General features: G+C 44.4%; 1 protein-coding gene across 1 annotated transcript in view; it reads right to left on the bottom strand.

The window, feature by feature from the left end:
- The window catches only part of DNMT1 (DNA methyltransferase 1), an 862083-nt gene that overhangs the window by 496636 nt on the left and 343645 nt on the right, over positions 1 to 21802 (bottom strand). Inside the window, exon 18 of the mRNA XM_044084674.1 lies at positions 2832 to 2947. Within this exon, the coding sequence (XP_043940609.1) occupies positions 2832 to 2947 (116 nt within the window). The remainder of the gene's footprint in view (positions 1 to 2831; positions 2948 to 21802) is intronic.

The raw sequence follows: 21802 nt of genomic DNA, 5'->3' as shown, positions 1-21802 counted from the left end.
CATTTTCAGCATTAAGTAGATTACCAGCTATGTGGTAGTTCATGGGTAAAGAGTTTTTACCAAAGGGGATGACAATACACTTTTTGGCATTGAGCTTCAGGCCATGGCTTTGACATCAGGAATCTGTCTGTGAGGCCCTTTTGTAGTTTGTCCACATAGTTAGGAGTTTCGATTATGGCTCCTAGTTTGCAGTCCTCTGCAAACTTGGTTAGCCAAAGACCTTCTGTGTTGGCCTGCACTTCAGAGAAGTAGATACCAAACAGGAGAGGACCCAGGACTGAACCCTGTGGTACTCCACTTGTCACTGGTCTGATGTCGGATTTGGAATCCGCTACTTTCAGTGTGGGTTCTGTCCGTGAGCCAGTTGGCAACCCATCTTATGACACAGGGATTTATACCTAGTTTAGTGAGCTTATCTATAATTTCAGAGTGGGGGATGGTCACTATGAACCCCCACAGTCCATACCATTCCTCTCTCTAACCTTTCTTTTCCAAGTAAATAAAGAGAAATTTGCCTATGCACAGCTGATCTGTGATCTTAGAATGAACTGAACCCTTATCAGGGCATTAATCACACCCCAGTACTACTCTTACTTGGATTCAGTAACTGATGGGTAGAAGCAAATTGAGTTTTAGTCCTGCTGGATCTCTTCACAGCTTGAGATACTGTAGATCATGGCATCCTGACAGTGGATACAATCCCGCCTTTGGTCTCCATCCTGACAGTGGATACAATCCCGCCTTTGGTCTCCCCTCTACAGTCCGTTTACATCCTATCTTGGTGACCATATTTGGAGGGTGATCTCAGGTTTAAATCCAGCATAATACACCACAGGACCTGATACTGTGCATTCTTCGACAATGATACTTTCACTGGAAGACCTGATTCAGAGAAGTCTAACCTTGCATACTACTGCGCTGCTAACAGCCAGCCAGCTTTACCTCTCCAATCCATAGGAAAATATGGCAAGTGTGCATCTCCTTGCTGATGACCTTCAAATTATGCCTGTGCTGTTAAGTCTTCAAAACCTTGGTGTTTTGACATCTGCCCATACAGCACTTTGGTTCCAGTTAATACTTAACTGAGGGAGCTCAGTATACGTGGTCCTCTTTGGACACAGCACTGCACCTTCCAGGGGCTGAAAGTGGTTCCACACATGTACACAATCTTTGGTTACCTTTCAGTTGCATAACGGGTTCCATACATATGAAGCCTATTACCACAGTAACTGACAGTGTTCTATTTTGGCCCTTTTTCCACACATCTCTGAAGACTTTTGATAATAAAGCCGGTCAGCAACCTCTTTTTAATGGTTTTTGTTTTCAGGCAGTTGTGTTTTGAGTAGAGAATTTTCTACCTTTTTAAAATTTATATAGTCTCCAATTACACATTTTAAATTTCTATGTCACTGTTCATGATGATTCGTAAAAAACTACGAAGAACTGAAGTTGAAAGTTCTTAACAGTAAGGCACTCTAAGGCACCCTGGGTCGCAGGAGGAGACTGTGAAGGAGCAACAGTGCTCTCGGAAAAGCAAACTGCAATTAGCCCACCCAGATGAACATCTACAAATGTTACCACTACCAAAGGACTAAAAGCACAACAAGGAATCAGAAGACTATTACAATAGATGAGAATTCAAATTATGCATATTAAGTCTACTTTACGGTCTGCACTTCCTGGCTTAGATCCCACTTAAACCTACCTAAAGTGGTTCAGAAGTCAGCAATATTGGTTTGATATCTAGAAAGTAAACTGATTAGTATGAGGAACCATACTATGGTAGTGTGTAAGTACTAAATGGTAAATTTAGGTGGACTGAGGATCTTGTTTGGTCACAAGCCAGGCCATGTAGCCAAACAGAATAAACACAGCAATGCTATACATAACCAAGCTGTGTATGACAAACAGGTGCACAAATACAGGTGGGCTGTGTATGACAAACAGGTACACAAATACAGGTGGTTCTACACTAGTAGAATTCTGCCAAGTACTATTAAAGGAAATTTTAAACATGTTTTATAGTATTCCTTAGTCAAATAAACATGTTTACTAAAAATACACATTACATACCTATATAGCTGTGTGTGCACACGTTAGGACAGATGCACATGAAATTTAAAACTAGCAGCAGAAAAAACTGAGCATTCAAGATGAATCCAACAGATGTAATATCTGTACAAGCACTCAGATTAAGACTGCCCTTTAAGTTTGAGTTGTCAACTCATTTCTTACAAATATGAAAGATACCACCCATCTACACAGTACAGCCAAGTCAGGCAAAGATTTTACCCAAAAGACAAATTACCTGAAATGGGCTGGTCAGTTTAGAATTTGAAGTCCTAACTTCACAATCATCTAGGTAGGAAACCTAGAAGGGCCATCTCTGCTGCAGCATTTTCTTTGTATTAGTGAACTGCCAAGCACAGCTACTGAGCTAAACAGACAATGAAATGGGGCAGCTAACTTGAAATTCTGCACCTCAATGACTATATAAGCTTTCTCAGTGAGCATTTGGTATAAAAAACATTCCCATCAGGCCTATCCATGTCCTACTATACATTAATTATCCCTCAACACTTGCAAGTCTTCTTTTGGATGGACCTAATTTACCTCACCTAGACATCAGCATTAGTCGCTGTATACTCTAGATCTTACTTTCAAATCTTGTAAAAGTGCACTTTTTCATACATTACTTCTGGTTATGTCATACTGTACAATTTAGTTGTACCTGTAATCTTATTAAACTGTTAGCATGTATGTAACAGGGTGAGCCGGACAATTTGATTATAGCTCTGCCCTGGTAAACAAAGACATACAAACTTACTAACCTGGCCAGGTAGAGAGGTTTTGTTGGGTCATCAGGACTGACAGACACACAATCCCCAAGTTGCAGGACTTCGTCTTCAACACTGACTTTCTGGTAGTACTCTTTCTTCCCATCAGTCTTAAATAAAAAAAAATGAATCAAATTAGTACAAATAAGCTGGCAATAAAGTCAAGTACTCACCAAAACATTCCATCTGTGCTGTACATTCATTTATCCTTGACATATGGGTTTGGTTCCCAGCCTTGGAACCGACTCAGCAATTACTACAGCTAACAGAAGCCAAAAACTCAAACCCACAATGCTCCTCTCCCGGTTACCTCAGAGTTTGCAGAAAGACTTCAGAGTCCATATGTGGAATCATAACAGACATGACGCATGTCCATTTTCCAAACCACCAAAAACTTTAAAAGCAGGGGGAGGGGAGTCTGACAAATGAAAATGGACACAGATGGAATGTTATGGCGAGTACATAATTTCATCTGTCAAATTTCCTTTTATCCTCAACATATGGGACAGTCCCCAGCTACCTTGGATGGACTTAAGGGTATTCCTGAGCACCATAGAACTATATGGCACTTCCCCTGGAGAAGAAATCCAATTTTGTAAGGAATAATAAAGGTATGAGAAGCCCAAGTTGCTGCTGCACAAATATCCACAGAAGCCAAGTGATGAAGTATCTACTCCTCTTGTAGAATGAGGCTTTAAAAGGCCTAGGCAAATAGTCTGTTAGATAAAAAATGCAATTTTTGAGCCATCTGGCTAGCATCACTGCTTGGCCAAATTTTGTAGGTAAAAAATAAATAGTTGGTCGGATTGTCACTTACTTCTGTGCAACTAAAGCACAATTGTCTGAACATCTAATAAAATGCAAGTGACATTCACCTTTAGCAAAACTGGGAAAATACTGGTAAATGAAGAGTCTGATCTTGGTCACTGACACTACCTTACGCAAAAAGGACTGGTCCTTAGTGAAACTCAAAAACAGATCAGGTGGTCTACACAAGGCTCATTTCTGAAATCCTTCTGGCAGAAGTTATTGCCAACACTTCCAGGACAAAAACTTTAGATCACATTCAGTTGATGGTTCAACACAAGATTGAACAATGGTTTTTAACACTAAGTTCAGATCCCAAGGAGTAGGATTTTTGTAAGGTGTTTTAGAGTATTCCTTTTATGAAGGCTTTGCAAAGTTTGAGAAGCCAGGGAGGAGTCTTTAAAACTGTAGAAATAGAAATAGCTGCTAATTGAACTTTGATGGTAGAATGGGAAGCACCTGCCTTGAAAAATATTGGCTAAAAAACTGATTTTATCAGTGGGCACTGAAAAGGGATCAATATAGTAAAGTCCAAAAGGTAAACCTTCTCCATTTACTAGCACAGAGTTTATGGGTAGCTGGCTTATGAGAGGCTAAGATAGTAGGACGTGCCAGGGAGGACAGAGAAGGATGCCTGGTTATTAACAGAACTGGATAAGCCAAGCTGTCAGCTTGAGGTTTACAATGTTCGTATGGATTAATCCTTCTGGAGAAAATGCTTGGAGCTACGTGCAGAATCCAAGGCTGTTGAATCAGATAAGGCCAAAGAAAGGAGAATCATAATTGGTTGGGGCCAATAATGTGCAATGAGGTTACTTTGCTCTTCAGCCAGATTGCCTTCTGTAAGTATTTTGGAATTGCAGGAAAAAAGGAAAGGCATACAGCAGTCCAGGGGGCCGAAAGGGCGATCATGGCAAAACAGTTGTTGCACTTGTTTTGGGGAGAGGCAAACAGGTTACAGCAAGGGTAGCCTCTGCTAGAAAATCCTTTGTCACTTTTGGACTGAGACCTCTCGTGAAGTAGGAGAATACACAGGCTTAGCCTATCACACCAGGACTCCCCGGAATGTGCACTGCTATCAAGTGGTTGGGAGAGATTGGGCACATCCACACGCAGCTTCGACAAAGGAGATTGGTACAATCAACAAACAGGGAGGAACAAAATCCTAACTACTGACATACTGTCAAGTTTGAATCGCAATTGTTCCTGAAGGAAGAACAGACTGAAAAAGCTTGCAACGCTAAAAGCACTGCCCTTGGCTCCAGTAAGTTGATGTGCAAGTTGGCCTCTGAGGGGGACCAAGTGCCTTGGACAGTCTTGCCCAGACAATGCCCCCCACCCCAGCTGTGAGGTGTCTGTGGTCACTATGGCTTGGGATAGCAATGGGACAAAGGAGACTAGCAAAATGTCTTTGGAATGCATCCACCATGCCAAATCCTTTTTGCAACAACTGATCAAAATTAGGTCTGACATGGGTTGATAACATTGACCATTGGGATGCTAGCAACCACTGCAGCATCCTCATGTGGTATCTTGCTAAGGGAACTAGAGTTATAGCTGCAACCATGGGGCCCAGTGCCTGAACTAGGCAAGTGGTTACTTTTCTGTTGCTAATTACAGAAAAGACGTTTTGTACTCCCCCATAACGCTCCATCAGAGTATTTCTGCAACCTGTGGGTATTCGGATCCATATCGGGTCCGAGCCAGCAACATTTTTCAAGCATCTGCTCCAAGCTGCTCCCCTTACCCATAATCCCTCATCTACCTTCCCTCAGATCGAGTTTGCCACTACTCAAACTATCAGCAACTCAACACTAACCTAAAACAGATTCGGGGAAGGAGGGCGGGATGGTTGCAGAAAATGAAATACAACTGGGTTCAGGCACCTAGGCGGTGCAACAACCCACTGCGAGACAACTGGATGTGGACAGATGGCAGTATGGAAGTTTAGCTGCAGTGACAAATGCCTGCAGACAATTCCCTGTGAAAAGAAAAGAACCCCCTGCACCCTAACCGTGAGACAAAAACCCTGTATGTGATCTATACACTACGCCCCCTAGAAAACACCGTGTGCAACTAACACTAACATGTGCCTAGAATAGGATGCCAAGTGGGCATCAAAGTGGTACACAAACCTGTGTGCTGTGGGCAAAGCCTTTATTAATGCAAAATGTAAAGTAATGTGCAAAGTGCTTGGTACATACTAAACCATGATATAATCATAACTTATAGAAATGTGCCACAGCACGGAGGAAATCTTGCACGTCACTATAGTCACACTTATAGTTGCAAGATGTGTTTTAGATGACGCTCCCTTACAACTCAAGTACCAACTCCTTTTCCCAATTGTTCTTGGAATTTACAAATTCCAATGCCCTGGATCAACTAATCTATTGTCCCACCAGGGGCTTCAATATCCCAGACCTGGTAATTACCAACATGGGAGACAGATGCTCCACACCAGTGGTCACCCCCTTATTGGTCAAGTCTGACTATAAGCAAATCATCCTTGACATCCACATCCAACAGGAGCAGAACTTTACAGATACCCGTCGAGAATCTCTGTTGCGGGGGATGCCTGTGACACCACAAAGGAAGGCAATTGTTGTAAGGGAGCGTTGTCTAAAACACATCTTGCAACATAAGTGTGACTATAGTGACGTGCAGGATTTCTTCCGTGCTGTGGCACATTTCTATAAGCTATGATTATATCATGGTTTAGTATGCACCAAGCACTTCCCACATTACTTTACATTTTGCATTAATAAAGGCTTTGCCCACAGCACACAGGTTTCAGTGTACCACTTTGATGCCCACTTGGCATCCTATTCTAGGCACATGTTAGTGTTAGTTGCACACTGTTTTCTAGGGGGTGTAGTGTGTAGATCACATACAGGGTTTTTGTCTCACCTGTGGTTAGGGTGCAGGGGGTTCTGTTCTTTTCGCAGGGAATTGTCTGCAGGCATTTGTCACTGCAGCTAAACTTCCATATTGCCATCTGTCCACATCCAGTTGTCTCACAATGGGTTGTCGCACTGCCTAGGTGCCTGAACCCAATACAACTACTCAGATGGAACATCATGGTGAGTACATAACTTCATCTGAAGTAGTTAATTTATCTGCAACCTGTGGGACAGAGTCCCCAGCTACCAAACTCCTGGGAGGCCCTCATGGAAGGATATTCCTGAACACCACAGAGCCAAAGGATGCTCTCCCTAGAGATCAAATCCAACGTATGAGAAATAAATGCATGTGACCTTGGCCAGGTCACTGCTGCACAGATATCATCCACTGAAACCCTAGACCAAAAAGCAGAAGTTGCCATAGATCTGGTAGAATGAGCTTTAACAGGACCAGGTGCGGACAGACCTTTATCCTTATAGACTTGCAGTATACATTGTGCAATCCATCTAGCCAAGGCGACCTTGGAAATGGCTTTGCCCAATAAGGGTCTAGAAAAGGACACTAATAACTGGTCGGACTTAGGAAATTGTTTAGTGCTATGTAAACAGAAACAAAGCTGTCTATGAACATCTAGCAAATGCAGCTTATATTCACCCTTGTTCTGAAAATTTGGAAAGAAAGAAAACAGGCAGATTAATCTGGTTAATATTTGACTGAGGCAACTTTCGGTAAGAAAGAAGGGTTCGTGCGGAGCAAAACCCTGTCTTTATGAAAGATCAAGTAAGGGGGCACGGCAGACCAAGCTTGGATCTCAGAAACCCATCTGGCCGAAGTAATGGCCACTAGAAAAGCTGTCAGCTGTACTTTCACCATACAGGAACTAGCCCCTTGTTGAAAATATTAGACAAAAACTCCAACACTGCAGGAACCCGAGCCGTAAAGGATCTAGGTTCCTCTGAGAAGCCAAAATAGAGAAGTGTTTCCATTTGCTGCGATAAACCTTCCTAGTGGAAGCTTTGAGGGATGCCACCAAAAGTCTTTACTGAAGATGGCAGACCGGGAGTCCTAGAAATCAGGGGAACTGGTGCAACCAAGCTTGAGGCTGCCCAGATCGGGTGGACTGATGCCGGAGGGATGAGAGGGGAGATCCGGGCAGGGATCCAGAATCAGAGGATGAGTTAGAACATGAGACCAGAGGAAGGGGAACCACACCGGACAAGGCCAGAACGGGGCAATAAGGATCACTTTGCACCCCCAGTCGGCAAGCTTTCTGAAGAAACGCCAGAATGAGAGGTAACAGGGGATGAACATACAGTAACCAGGGAGATAAAGCATGGACGAGAGCGTCTCTGGGGAGTCCCCTGGTGAGGGGATCAGAGCGAAGAACTCACTTCACGTTGGCAGGAGATGCAAAGAGATCACAGCAAGGGTGACCCCACACAAGGAAGATCTCCTCCGCAATTGACCGTTTCAGAGACCATTCGTATGGCATTACAATAACCCGACTCAGTCTGTCTAAAATGTTGCAGCGTCCCGGGATGTGCGTTGCAATCAAACTGACTGGTGGAGATGGCCCACTCCCACACTCATGGCCTCGCGACAGAGAGGGTAAGATCTGGTTCCTCTTTGTTTGTTGATGTACCAGACATGTCTGACTGAACTGCAATCGTCCCCGGGGGGAAGAACAGCATGAAAGGCTTGCAACGCTAACAGCACCGCCCTCATCTCCAGAACACTGATATGCAATCTGGCCTCTGTCTGGGACCATGCTCCTTGGACCGCCCTTCCCAAATAGTGCCTTCCCCACCAGAGCTGGGAGGCGTCCATGGTCACTGTGGCTTGGGGTGTGGGTGTTAAAGGGATGACCTACCAAGATTTCTGGCGATTGGAGCCACCAGAGAAGAGAAATCTTGCAGGCTTTGCTGATTCGTATTGGATAGTCCATAGGGAGGTCTAAACCAAGACCACTGAACTGCCAGGGTCCACTGAAGCACCCGCTTGTGAAGATGCGCACAGCATACCTCTCAACCTGGAAACATCAAAAATCTGGACAAGGCCCATGAAAGATAGGTACAATCTGTACGCTGATTAAAATCTAATTTGCATACATAATTATGTAACTCCACCCACTCCGATGGAATTGTGGGATACCAACTTTTGAACGCAAATTGGAGAACAGACAACTAAATATATATATATATATATATATATATATATATATATATATATATATATATATATATATATATATATATATTCAGAATGTGTAATGAATAAGAATCATAACAATTAATGCATTTGTAACTAAATTGTGCATAATGATCGATGTGTGAAAACTGTCTGTGTACAAATGAGTTGAACTATGTATTCAGGTATGATATACATGATCTCCATAAAAAACAATTTAGAGAAAAAAACTCATGTTTTGAGACAACATTCGCTGACTGACACTATGAAGTTAAGCACACCAGGCATTGACCTGCTTGTCATAATATTGCGGTTAGCAGCTGAAGTGCTTTTAATGTACACCTGATTAGGCCTCACAGAGCAACTGGCAACCTCTAAATGATATTCTTAGCATGATTCCTTAACTGTCAAACCTAGTGATAAAAAAAATTGCATTTCAGAGCTTTACAGTGTTTTTATTTTTCATATTAGCATTTGACCCAGAATTTCTTGTCATTGCGCATGTCACACTGCAAGCTGTTTCCAGGAAATTGCTTTAGAAAGTACAAAATGTACAGTGAAATTTTGTCTTGCATGACTTACTTGGCCCTAATTGTCAGCCCCTTGTGAGGTCTGGTTTTCATATCTTTATGAAAAATTAAAGACAGATAAATTATTGTCTAACATTTGGAATTATACCAGCTGTGGTAGGGAGGTTGGGGACAGAGTTCTAGAACAAATCATTCAGGTTTGAAAATCCATTTTTATTAAACTGATTGCTACAAGTTCATCTCATGATTATGTGCAACTCTGTAAAGGGTTGTGTGGCTAAAATCTATTTCCAGTTATCACCTAGTGCCATATTTATTTTTTGTATTTATCTTCATTCTTCCTAATAAGGAATTACTGATTTAGACAACTTTTAGATGTCATATGGGTGCTTTTGTGAAACTGCTTTAGCCCCACATTACAATAACCTTCTCACACCATGTTTAATTTAAGAAACAGAGCGATGTCTAAAACTGATTACCATATTCTGACAGAAACTGCTGTTCTTCACATCATAGTTCTGAATAAACTTAATAGTTTACATGTTTTTCACAAGAGTAGCATTCTCAACATTGTTTACGTCATAATTCTGAGTAGGAAAATCAGAAAACACCAGCATTTCACACACCTGCTCTTCTCCTGCTAAAATGTGTACCAGTTTGAAAAAGATGAAATGAAGAATAAAGCAGTCTGTTAAAGGTACTCTTTTCAGAAAGTAGGCAACACTATTACAGGGTGGCAAATTAAAACAGTACACTGAAAGGCCTGATCACGACAAAATAAATTAAACTCCTAGCCCTCTTTTTAAATAAGAAACCTGCCTTATGGTTCATAATTGTCAGTTGGTAAGCACTAAATATGTCTGCTCAGCAACAGCCATAGTATTGAAGCCAAGGGAGACACCAGAAAGCTTAAATATACCTTGACTGGGAATAGATATTTAAAATAAATGTTTGTATTTATGCAAAAATTCTCAATTCACAGAAGAAATGAATGCCAAATGAATAGCTTCCCAATACAATAAATAGCTTCCCAAACAATAAATACACGCTGTTTGATTCTGCAACACCTATATTTTTTAACATATATAATCTGATTGTATATACAAGAGATGCGAATCTTCAACTTCAAGAAAGGAGATTGTACTCACAAAAGTTTCTTCAAACACTTGAAACACAAAAAGTGCTCACTCGTTATATATAGCAGAGGTAAAAGGTACTAGTTAGATGGTTAAATGAGAAAGTAATGCCAGTGGATGCCACTAAGGATATCAGATGGCAGTCCCCAAGTATTCAAAGAAAAGAAAATCTGCTTGGAAAGTGGAAACTGCAGCCGCAGAATCATAATGGCAACTCCAATATTCAAAACTGATGCCGCATAGCTGAAAAGTAGACTTTGCCCGGCAAAATGGCAACTCGAGTATTCAAATGGACGCTCGCGTATGCCTGAGCTGAATTAGACAGGTTAACGGAGCTGACATCATCGCGCACGTGATGACATCAGCTCTAAAAGCACGAAATCTAAAATAGATTTAAAAATCGGAAATGAAGGGGTGCCACTCTGGAATCGTGGCACCCCTTCATTGGGACCCCAAAACTCTGTAAAAACCGAGCAATTCGGGACAGTTGGGAGGTCTGGTGCACAGGGAAGGATTGAGTACTGCGGCCATGGAGCCTAGGGCTCTGAGGACATCACTTGCCGTTGGCATCCTGGGGCTGAAGATCACGGACGAGCCCGTAGGTTCTGGACCCTTTCCAGAGTAAGAAAAACTTGCAATAGTAGTGTCCAGCCGAGCCCCTATAAATTCCAATGTCTGCCTGGTTCAAGTGGGACTTTGAGATGTTGATGGTAATCCCTAGGTTGACTGCAAGATGCAGGAAGGAGTCTCTGGCCATGCAAAGTAGACGCTTATTGGCAGCAGCGAGGAGTAAATAGTTTAGGTAAGGAAAAGTACAGTTGTGTACCTACCATAAACGTAGATATTGAGTGTATTCACTGTTGGTCATTACTCTTGGGTTATCCTGCTGGCAGGCTACCCGCAGTCTGCCAGAATTCCAAAGTCTAGGTCCAGCGTCGGTTGCTGTCACCTCTTCCCTGACGTCAGTGTGCCAGGGGTATAAAAGATGCAGCAAATGCCATTTTATTCAGTTTTTCTTGCCCCAGATGTCAGGTGCCCCCAAACTGGTAGGCTAAAAAATATGCCAATAAAAATGCATGCACAAAAATATTTCCTTCATCTACAAGCAAATGCACCAAATAGGTTGTATAGGATAGAGAAGTGCAGATAAATCCCAGCAAAGAAAAAGGGGGATGGTGGGTAACCTGGACTGCAACAGTGAATAATCTACATTTATGGTAGGTACACAACTGTACTATGTTAATCGTGTTTCACTGTTGCAGTCATTACTCTTGGGTTGAATCCCAAAGCTGAGGATGGGTGGCTGGGCTAAATAGGATTAGGAAAGGCTATGAGGCCCTGCAGAACTGCAGTGGCAAAACCTGCTCTGGACTTAAAAGAGGAAGTGGTAGTGCTTTGTGAAGGTGTGCACTGAACTCCATATCTTTGGTTGGTACTCCTGAGGAAGGCTGCTGAAGTGGCTGCTGCTCTGGTAGAATGAGGCCTAATGCCCTTAGGCACTGATTTGCCATGTTGAAAATAGCAGAAACGGATGCAGTGGCCTATCCATTTAGAAATGGTCTGTTTTTGAGATAGCCTTTCCTTGTGATCCTGCAGCATACAACACTAAAAATTGCTCAGTCTTTCTGAAAGCTTTAGTTCTGTCCAAGTAGAAATGCAACTGCCTGTGTATGTCCAAAGAATGTAGAATTTTCTCACCCTTGTTCTGTGAATTTGGATAAAAGGTAGGCAAGTGAATGGTTTGGCTGGAGGGCCACACTGGACACCACCTTAGGCATAAAATGTAGGGTTTGTCCTCGGAGAAATCCTGTCTGGGTGAAAAATGATGAAAGGTTCCACAGCCATGAGTGCTTGTAACTCCGAAACGCACCTTGCAGAGGTTATTGCTAGGAGCAGAGCTGTTTTCCAGGATAAGAATTTTATTATCTGTTGATGGCTCGAAAGGAGGCAGTGTGAGTTTCACAAACATAATTGAGGTCCCAGGCCAGAATGGATGCTCTCCTTGGTGGCCTAATGTTTTTGGCCCCTCTGAGGTACTGCCTTATTAAAGGATGAGAAAAAATAGGTGGTTCCATATTGTAATGGGTTGAAATGGTAGAGCCATGAATTGATAAGAAAGGACTTTGTTCAGCATCTCAGTTAGGTATTGTAAAATCTGAGGGATATTTGGTACACCCGTGTCAATGCCTTGTTTCTGGTTCCAAGCACAGAATATCTTCCATTTTTCTGCATATGATTTTGTTACTGGGCCTCCTGGCCTCAAAGATAACATCCATAACAGCTTTTGAAAGAGGAGTGTTCTGAATGGCTACATTATCCACCATGCTGCCAGATTTAAGGTCCTGAGTTGGCTGTGCAGAGTCAGATTGTTTTGTTGCGTCAGCAAGTGAGATGCGAGGCGATATCCATGCTGGACCTTGAGACAAGCTCTTTAGGACTGGGTACCAGTGCTGGAGTGGCCAGTCTGGTGCAATCAGTATCATTTTTGGCTTATCTTGTCTGACCTTTAGGAGTTCCCTGGGAAGGAGAGGCAGTGGGGGAAAGCATATACAATTATATTTTTCCAGCTGAATGCTAGGGCGTCCACTTTCCATGCTTGCTTGTGATAAATCCTTGTGCAAAATCACTGCAATTGGCAGTTGTGAGGAGAGGCAAATAGATCTATGTCTGGGCATCCCTATTTCCTTATGCTGAAGACTTGCGGATCCAGTTTCCATTCGTGGGGATCCATGAGGTTGCCGCTTAGTCTTCCAGAGTATTTGTTTTTCCTGGTAGGAACTGTGCTTGCAGGTGAACTTGAAAAGCCAATGTTGTGCCCCATAAGGTCATTGCTTGTCTGCAGAGGGGGTAGGAATGTGTACCTCCCTGCTTATGTACCACATGACCGTAGTGTTGTCCGTCTTTAATCAGTAACTGTCCTGGATGAAGCAGGTCCTTGAAAGCTGTCAGGGCATTTTGAACAGCTAGCATCTCTTTTTGATTGATGTGAAGATGCATCTGGTTTGCAGGCCATGTGCCCTGAATCCATTTTCCTGCCATATGGGCCCCCCCCCCAGCATAATCTGATGCATCCGTTGTCTGCGTCTGTCTGGCTGTGGGCAAACAATGGCAGACCCTTGTTGTGGTGACAGGCTTCTGCCCACCATCGAAACTCCTGTTGCAGGCAGGGAATGAGTGCAATTACTGTCTCCAGGCAGGGAATGAGTGCAATTACTGTCTCCAGGCTGTGGCAATGCTGAGTCCAAACACTTTTTAGATACCATTGTAGCTTCCTCATATGCAGTCTGGCATATGGAATTAGTAGAATGCAGGATGTCATGAAACCCAAAGCCTGCAGGACTTTCCTTGCAGATAAGTGGGTTTTGTTGCCAATTTCTTGTAGTCAGTTGCTTTTGTCTGGCGCAAGATAAAACATCTGGGCAGTTAAGCTTGCACCCATGAATATCATCTCTTGAGGGCACTAGTTTTGATCTTTTCATTCACTGTGTACCCTAGGCCAATTAGTAATCTTTTTACAAACGCCAGATGCTTTAGAACATCTTTCTCTGCTTGAATTAGGCAGTTGTCCAAGTAGGGATATATTTGAATTCTTTTTTGTCTGCAACACACAATTACTGGTGCCAGGCATTTTGTGAAGACACTGGGCGTAGTAGATAAGCCAAAGGGCAGTGCAGAGAATTGGTAATGCATTGAGCCAGCTATGAATCTGAGGTATCTTCTGCAAGACTGTCAGATTGGACATGCAGGTATGCCTCTTGGGTCCAAAGTTACGAGCCAAGCCTTCGTGCCCAGCATGGGCAGTAGCTGCTATAGAGTGAACATTTTGAATTTTGGAACTTCCAGAAACGTATTTAGTATAGACAGGTCCAGTATTGGTCTCCAGGTTTTGTCACTTCTGGGTACTAGGAAAAGTCTGGAGTAAATTCCTTGCCCCTGCTCTTGTTGCGGTACTTGCTGAATGGCCCTCATGTCCATGAGGGCTGTAATGTTTTTGTGCCTCTGCCCATTGATTGTGTGGCAGGTCTGGCATACCTTTTGACCTTGGTAGAGTGTGAAAATGGAACCTGTAGCCTTGGGACACTGTTCAGGACCCATTTGTCTTGGGTAACCATTTGCCAATTTGATGAAAAAAGTGCTAGTTTCCCCCCTAAGGGGGCTGCCAAAAGGAAAGTGCTTGGATCTGGTAGAGAAAAGTCATTGGGACTGTTTCCTGTAAGGTTGTGATTAGTCTTCTCCACTTTTGAAGGTAGGAGCACCCCATTGTTTAGGCCTGTATGAGCCTTGGGGCTGAGATCTGCCTGTGGGACGCCTGCATCTGCCTCTGTGGTCTGTCTGATATTGGAAAGGACCAATTTTTAGAAGCCCAGTTCCTGCTAAACCTGGATGGCTGTACCTGTAAAAAATCCTTGACTGTCTGCATGGATTTTGCTTTATCCTCCATTTTTTTCAACACCTCTTCTGCTTTAGTACCAAACGAAGTATCATGCTGTAATGGTGCATCTAATTTTGCTTTAACATGATCAGGCAGATTCTGTTCCTTTAACCAAGCATGCCTTCTAATCACAGAACCTGTAACTGCAGCCCTGCAAGAGGCCTCCAGTGAATCATAACCACATTGCAAAGTAGGCTTTCCCACTTGTTCAGCTGCATGCAATAAATCCTGCAATTCCTTGTTCTCTGAACATTCAGTATTTGTCGACAATTTCTGTTTAAGCAGTGACATTAAATATTGCTGATATTTAAGCATATGAAACTGACAATTTAAAGCCCTTACACCCAGGGTAGCAGAAGTGTAGACTTTTTCCCCCTCCATCTGTCTAGAGCCCTAGAATCCCTATCAAAGGGGACAGGGTTTTTTGCAGTGGAAACTTTAACCCCTTTGGGACCCTGAGATAACAGTTTCTGGGTCAGCGGCGGGGTTTTTGTATAGGCATTTATGAGAATCCGGGACCTTGTAGTATCTGTCTGGCTTAGCAGGGGTAAAGAGTCAGGGGACAGGCTGGACTCTGAAAATACATCTACAATGTCTAGAACAGGTGGAATAGCAAGGGGTCTGTGCTGACGAAGTAGCAGAAAGTCTTTGAGCCTTTTCTTAGATTCAGAATAATCTTGGCTCTCCTGGTGGAAATGCTCCCTCATGGTATGCAGGGTTTCCCCCAAAAGAATAAGCCTCAGGAGGAGAGGCTGAAGGAATGGATTCTTCAGCATCAGGATCCTCATAGGGAAGCATGGAGAAATCCTGTTCAGAAGAGGAATTAGAAGAAAAAGAAACCTGATCAGAAGAATCATACTGTCTTGCCTAGGCCTCTTATCAGGAGGGGGATGGGAGACCCTATCAAAGTAATTAGATATTCGGCCATTTTGAGCATCTGTTTTTTTAAGCATGGAAGTCAGAGTAGGAGAATGCTGTACTTGTTTGTCTTTAGTGCTGCTTTAGTCTTTGAAGCTGAAGATGGCTTAATATATAGTTGTGTAGGTCTGACACCCTCAGAAGCAGATGCCTGTTTTGTGGCTCCGGACCCATCTCAGGGAATGCTTTCAGAGTGTCCAATATCTTGAGTATCAAGAGGCCCAGTTGGCTCCACGTGGGAGTCTGAAGCGGCCTGAGGTAGTGGGTGCCAGGGGCTGTGAAAGCACCTCACTGAGAACCGGCGACTGGCCTAGCCGAGACCTAGTCTGTTTTGGACCTCGGATGCCTAACCTTTTCCTTGCTTTTTTTTGTAAACTCCGGTTGTCGGCTGATCCGACTGCATTATATAATTAAATAGTCAGCCAAAATAATGAAATGCAAAATCGAACAGACGCTTGATAGTGCGTTGGTTAAATCTAGCACAAAACAGACAGCTAGTAACGTTGTGATCAGGGCCTAGGCAAGGAATACAGTAAGAATGAAAATCCATGAGGTATTTGCTTCCCACAAGAAATGCAATTAACTTTTAATGACATCGGTTTGGAGCAAGAAAAAGGTTTCCCGAACGGGGTACTTAGCTTTAATGGAAGACTTTGGTTCTTAAACTCGGATTTGAAAATATCAGGAGTCGGCCGACCGGCACTTGCGAACTGCTTTTTCTTCGGGCACTGTGCGGCAAGAAAGACTGAAGAAAATGGCGTCTGCTGCATCTTTTATACCCCTGGCGCACTGACGTCAGGGAAGAGGCGACAGCAACAGACGCTGGACCTAGGCTTTGGAATTCTGGCTAACTGGGTAGCCTGCCAGCAGGATAACCCAAGAGTAATGACTGCAACAGTGAAACACGATGATCACCTGAATTCCCTGAAGCCTCAGGTGAGCTGCTACGACTGCCATAACCTTGGTAAACACCCTGGGGGCTGTGGTGAGACTGACAAGCTGGGCTCTGAACTGGAAAGGATAGGCTCCCAGCTGGAAGCGAAGGAATCTAGTGGAGCTTCTGAAAATTGATACGGTAAGCGTCCTGGAGGTCTATCGAGCAGTCACATTCCCAGAGGTAAGGCAGAATGGACTGCAATGTGACCATCCGGAATTTCTACTTGGCTACAGTTAGGTTCAGGGTTAACAGGTCCAATATGAGCCCGAGGTCCCCAGTCTTTTTTGGCACCAAAAGAAACTTGGAGTAAACACCTCATCTGGACTGATCTGGGGGACCGGTTAGATGGCCCGATTGCAAAGCAGCTTTGAAATTTCGTGCGCTGCCGCCTCCGTTTGAGCAGGTGGAACATCTGGGAGGTGCTTTGGTTGGACAGGTGGGGTAAAGAACGGGATGGAGTAGCCTCTGGATATTTGGAGCACCCAACGGTCCGTTGTAATTGACTCCCAAGCCATTAGGTGCAATGACCATCTTCCATTAGGTGCAATGACCATCTTCCCCAGACTGTCTCCAGAGTAGTACGGTAGGGCAACCCCTCAAGGGTGCTGCACGGGTCTGTAAGAGAAGGTCTCCCTAAATCCAAAGTTCCTCGGGCCCCCTCTGCCTCTGGGGCAGAGTGTCTTGTCCCCCTCTGCCTCTAGGGGATGAGTTGTCCTTAGAGTCCCGGGAAAAGAGATTCAGAACCACATCTTTTGCCCTCCGATTCCTAGAAAAGGCTCTTTGAGGGCTAGAGAAGCAGACTCCAACGGCAGACAATCTTCCCGTCCTTCTCGCTCTGGACCAGAGTGTCACAGTCTTCCCTAATGGGGAGGAACCATCAAAGGGAGTATTTGTGAATAACGTCTTGAAGGGGTCCGCGAATTGACAAAGTCTGAGCCAAGCATGTGGCCTCATAGCTACGCTGGTCCCAGCCGCACTAGCCACTACTTTCGTAGCATGGGAAAGATGCATGGATGTGTTGGAAACTGAATTTACAGTCAACATTTTCGCCAACAGCTGCTTGTCCTCTGGCGACAGACTCTTGGGGCGACAGCAAATTCCATGACGAGGTCTCACTGAAGTCGTATGACGTCAGCCAAATAATTCAGCACTCTTATGGAAAACGTCACTGAAAAGACTCTTCCTAAACCGATCCACCGCCCTACACTCCTGGTCCGGTGGGTGGACCGAAGAACTTTCCTGTGCCAGTTCTGTTGGTGGCAGCTGCAACCAACATAGCATCCACCAGGGATCCCTTGTACCAGGCCCGTGTCTGTGGGAGAAAGGATCCTGTCCGGGCATTTGGCTCTATGGTATCAGGCTCCTTCCATGCCCGAATGGAAATGAGACCCACTAAAGGATCTGCAGGAGGGGATACCCAGGATGTAGATGGGCCCATGCCAAAGGCCTCCATGAACACTGAAGTCAGTAGTGGGTTTTGGGGCTGACCCCCCCCCCCAGGCAGAGGATTTCCATGATGTCTCCAAAGGACACCTCGGGAGGCGACTTGGGGGAACCCTAACCATCATTCAAGTCAGTATCTTCTGTGAGGGACTCTGGGGAGTCCATGTGCCTCCTCTTAAGAATGCTTATGGGGACCCTCTTCAGTGGGATACTGAAGAGGGCTTGTAAGTCACAGGGGGGGGGGGCAGTTCCACAACAGGATCCACCTGGGGGTCCTCTAGCACAGGCTGTCCGTGGGACAAGCTGATGAGAGTTGACCAAATCCACAGGAGCCTGGGTGGAGTTCAAGGCAATGGGCTAGGGTCTCTATCCTTGGGAGAGAACCCTCTCCACCATGTTAAAGACCGAAGGAGAGCACACCTCCTTAGCAACCAACAAGGAAGCTCTCCCTGGCTCTGCTGTGAGAAACAGGGCTGAGGCCAAGGTAGCCGGGTTCCAAAGGAACGGCTCTGATCTGAAAGGTTGGATTGGGGAAGGAGATTGGATGGAAGGGTGGCATAGAGGTCCCCTCTCAGAACGAAGAGGGGCCTGGCAAGACTCCCATTTGTATCCGAATGAACCTCCGCATCATCCTGTCCATGTCAAGCTTCGACAGACTCAGTCGACCATGAGGAGGTGACAGACTGATCTGACTGGTCTATCAGATGACCTTGAAGAAGGCCTCTGGTCCATGGGCTCAATCTGCTCCGGGGAGAACCTCTGGGAGAGTAGCAGAGGAGAGGTGGTCCTGACAACTTTAGTCAGCAGGCTGGGAAAGGGCTCCTGCTCCGGAGACGGTTTGTGGTGCCTTTCCCCTCTTATTCTTCTCTTACCTCTGTCCTTAGATTTTGTCCCCATCTCAAAAGGCTTAAAAGGGAGGTTGATTCCCAGCCTTGGGGGGGGGGGGGGGGTTTGATTGGCTACTGGAGCAGAGGTAAAGTCCAATGCAGAAACTGGTAGCAGGCCCTTAGCTACCAGATTTTCCTTCCTCTCTTTCAATGCCCTAGGGTTGAACCCTGCACACACTACAAGGCAAAGATAGGTGGGGAAAGTACAGTTGTGTACACTTACCATAAATGTAGATGTTCTAGTGTATTCACTGTTGCAGTCATCAGATTTGGGTTATCTACTTGCAGTAGCCCTCAGTCAGCCTGATCAAAGTCTTGGGTCCTGCGTAGTTTGCAGTCTCATCTACCGTGACGTCAGGTATATAAAGCATGCAGCCAACGCCATTGCATCAGTTTCTTGCCCCAGATGTCAGGTACCCCCCCTAATGGGAAGCAAATAAATATATATATATAAATAAATATATATATATAAATATATATATATATATATATATATATATATATATATATATATATATATATATATATATATATATATATATATATATATATATATAAGCTTTTAAGGGGCTGGATGGAGGGTAACCAGGACAGCAACAGTGAATACAATTTATCTGCATTTATGGTAAGTGTACACAACTGTACTATCACTTTTGCAGTAATCACATTTGGGTAGATTCCCAAAGCTAAGGATGGGAGGAGGAACTTCGACAGCATTAGGACCAGCTATAAGGCCCTGCAAGACTGCAGTGGCAGCGCCAGCTCTGGATTTGGAGAAAATTTGCAAATGGTAATGCTTGATGAAAGTATGTACAGAACTCCAGGTGGCAGTTTCTAGGATGTCTCTGGTAGGGACACCTCTGTGAGGCTGTAGAGGTAGATGCAGACCTGGTTGAATGGGATCTAATCCCCTGTGGGATAGGTTTTCCATGGTGCTTATAGCAGAAATGAATGCAATGGCCTATCCACTTAGAAATGATTTTGAAATAGCCTTCCCCTCTGCCCCTGCAGCAAATGCCACCAGCAGTTCAGATTTCCTTTGAGGTTTAGTCCTGTCCAAGTAAAATCTAAGTTGTCTGGGCACATCTAAGGAGTGCAGTATACGTTCCCCTTTGTTCTGTGGTTAGAAATGAAGGTTGGCAAATGAATGGATTGATTAAGAGCCACACTGGACACCACCTTGGGCATGGAGGGATTAGTCCTGAGGGACGCCCTGTCTGCATGAAAGATGATGAAAGGCTCCACTGCCATAAAGGCCTGTAAATCAGATACCCTTCTTACTGAAGTGATAGCTAAACGGAAAGCTGTTTTCCAAGAAAGGAATTTTAACTCTGCACTTGCAGCTGGCTCAAAAGGAGGAAGAGTGAGTTTTTCCAATACAAAGTTAAGGTCCCAGGGATGAGTTGGGGCTCTCATGGGTGGTTTTTGGCCCCTCTGATGAACTGCTTGAGAAGTGGATGAGAAAAGGGGTGGTTGTGTGTTGTAATGAGCTGAAATGGCTGAGGCATGAATTTTGGAGGAAAAAGAAAGGCCCTTGAGAAGCATCTCAGTTAAGTATTGAAGAATCTGAGGTAAACTGGGGCACTGCTGTGTCGATCCCTTGAGTTAGGCCAAACCAAATCTTCCATTTTTCAGCTTAAGATTTTCTAGTACTAGGCCTCCTTGCCTACAAAATTACATCCAACACTTTTTTACTGAGGGATGGTAACGGAGAGATTAGGTAATTAGCGAGGCTGCCAGGTTCAGGGTGTGAAGCTGGGGGTGCAGAATCTGGCTCTCCTGCAGTGACAGCAGGATAAGGGTCTGAGGCAGGTGCCATGGGGCTAGTAGGGACACTGCACAAGAGGGGGTACCAATGCTGGCGTGGCTAGTCTGGTGCGATCAGCATCATCCTTGGTTTGCCCTGTTTGATCTTTAGCAGTACCTTGGAGAGGAGATGCAGAGGAGAAAAGGCAAACTGATTTTTTCCAGCTGAAGGACAGATCATCCACTTTCTAAGCTCATTTGTGGAGAGTCCTTGTGCAGAATTTTTCCAATTGGTAGTTCTGGGGGGGAGGCAAATGGGTCTATATCTGGGCCCATTTGTTTATCAACTTGTTGAAAGTCTTTGGTTCCAGTTTCCACTTGCGTGGGTCCATGAGATTTCTGCTTAGTTCTGCTGCCAGTGTATTTAGTTTTCCTGGCAGGAATTGAGCCTGTAGATGCACTTGGCAGCTCAAGGCTGTGTTTCACAGAGCCATGGCTAGTCTGCAGAGGGGGTAAGAATGGCTACCCCCCTGCTTGCTTATGTATTACATGACAGTGGTTGTCTGTCCTTACCATTAATTGTCCTGGAAGAATGTGGTCCGTGAATACTGTCAGAGCATTCCATACAGCTAATATTTATTTGATTGATATGCAGGTGCATTTGACTTTGGTTCCTTTTGCCCTGAATGCATTTTCCTGCCAGGTGAGCCCCCCATACATAGTCTAATGCATGTGTTAGGGTTTGGGCAGCAGGGGGTAGAGTGAATGGCAGACCCTTGTTTTGTTGACAGGCCTCTGCCCAAAGGAATTCTAACCGTAGGCAAGGTATGATTGGAATCATTGCTTCTAGATCCTGAGAATGTGGACATCATTGGCTTTTTAGATACCACTGTAGTCTCTTCATATGCAGTCTTGCATACGGAATTAGAATACAGGAGGCCATGAACCCCAAGGCTTGCAGTATTTGCCTTGCAGATAGGAGGGTTTTTGTGGCCACTAATTTGAAGTTGTCAAATGAATTTCTCTGGCGTGAGGGAA

The sequence above is a fragment of the Protopterus annectens genome, chromosome 9.part0 (assembly GCF_019279795.1).
Source record: "Protopterus annectens isolate FY-2018-M chromosome 9.part0, PAN1.0, whole genome shotgun sequence".
Taxonomy (NCBI): Eukaryota; Metazoa; Chordata; order Ceratodontiformes; family Protopteridae; genus Protopterus; species Protopterus annectens.
Note: the sequence above shows the minus strand (reverse complement) of the source record. Positions and strands in the feature narration are given on the sequence as shown.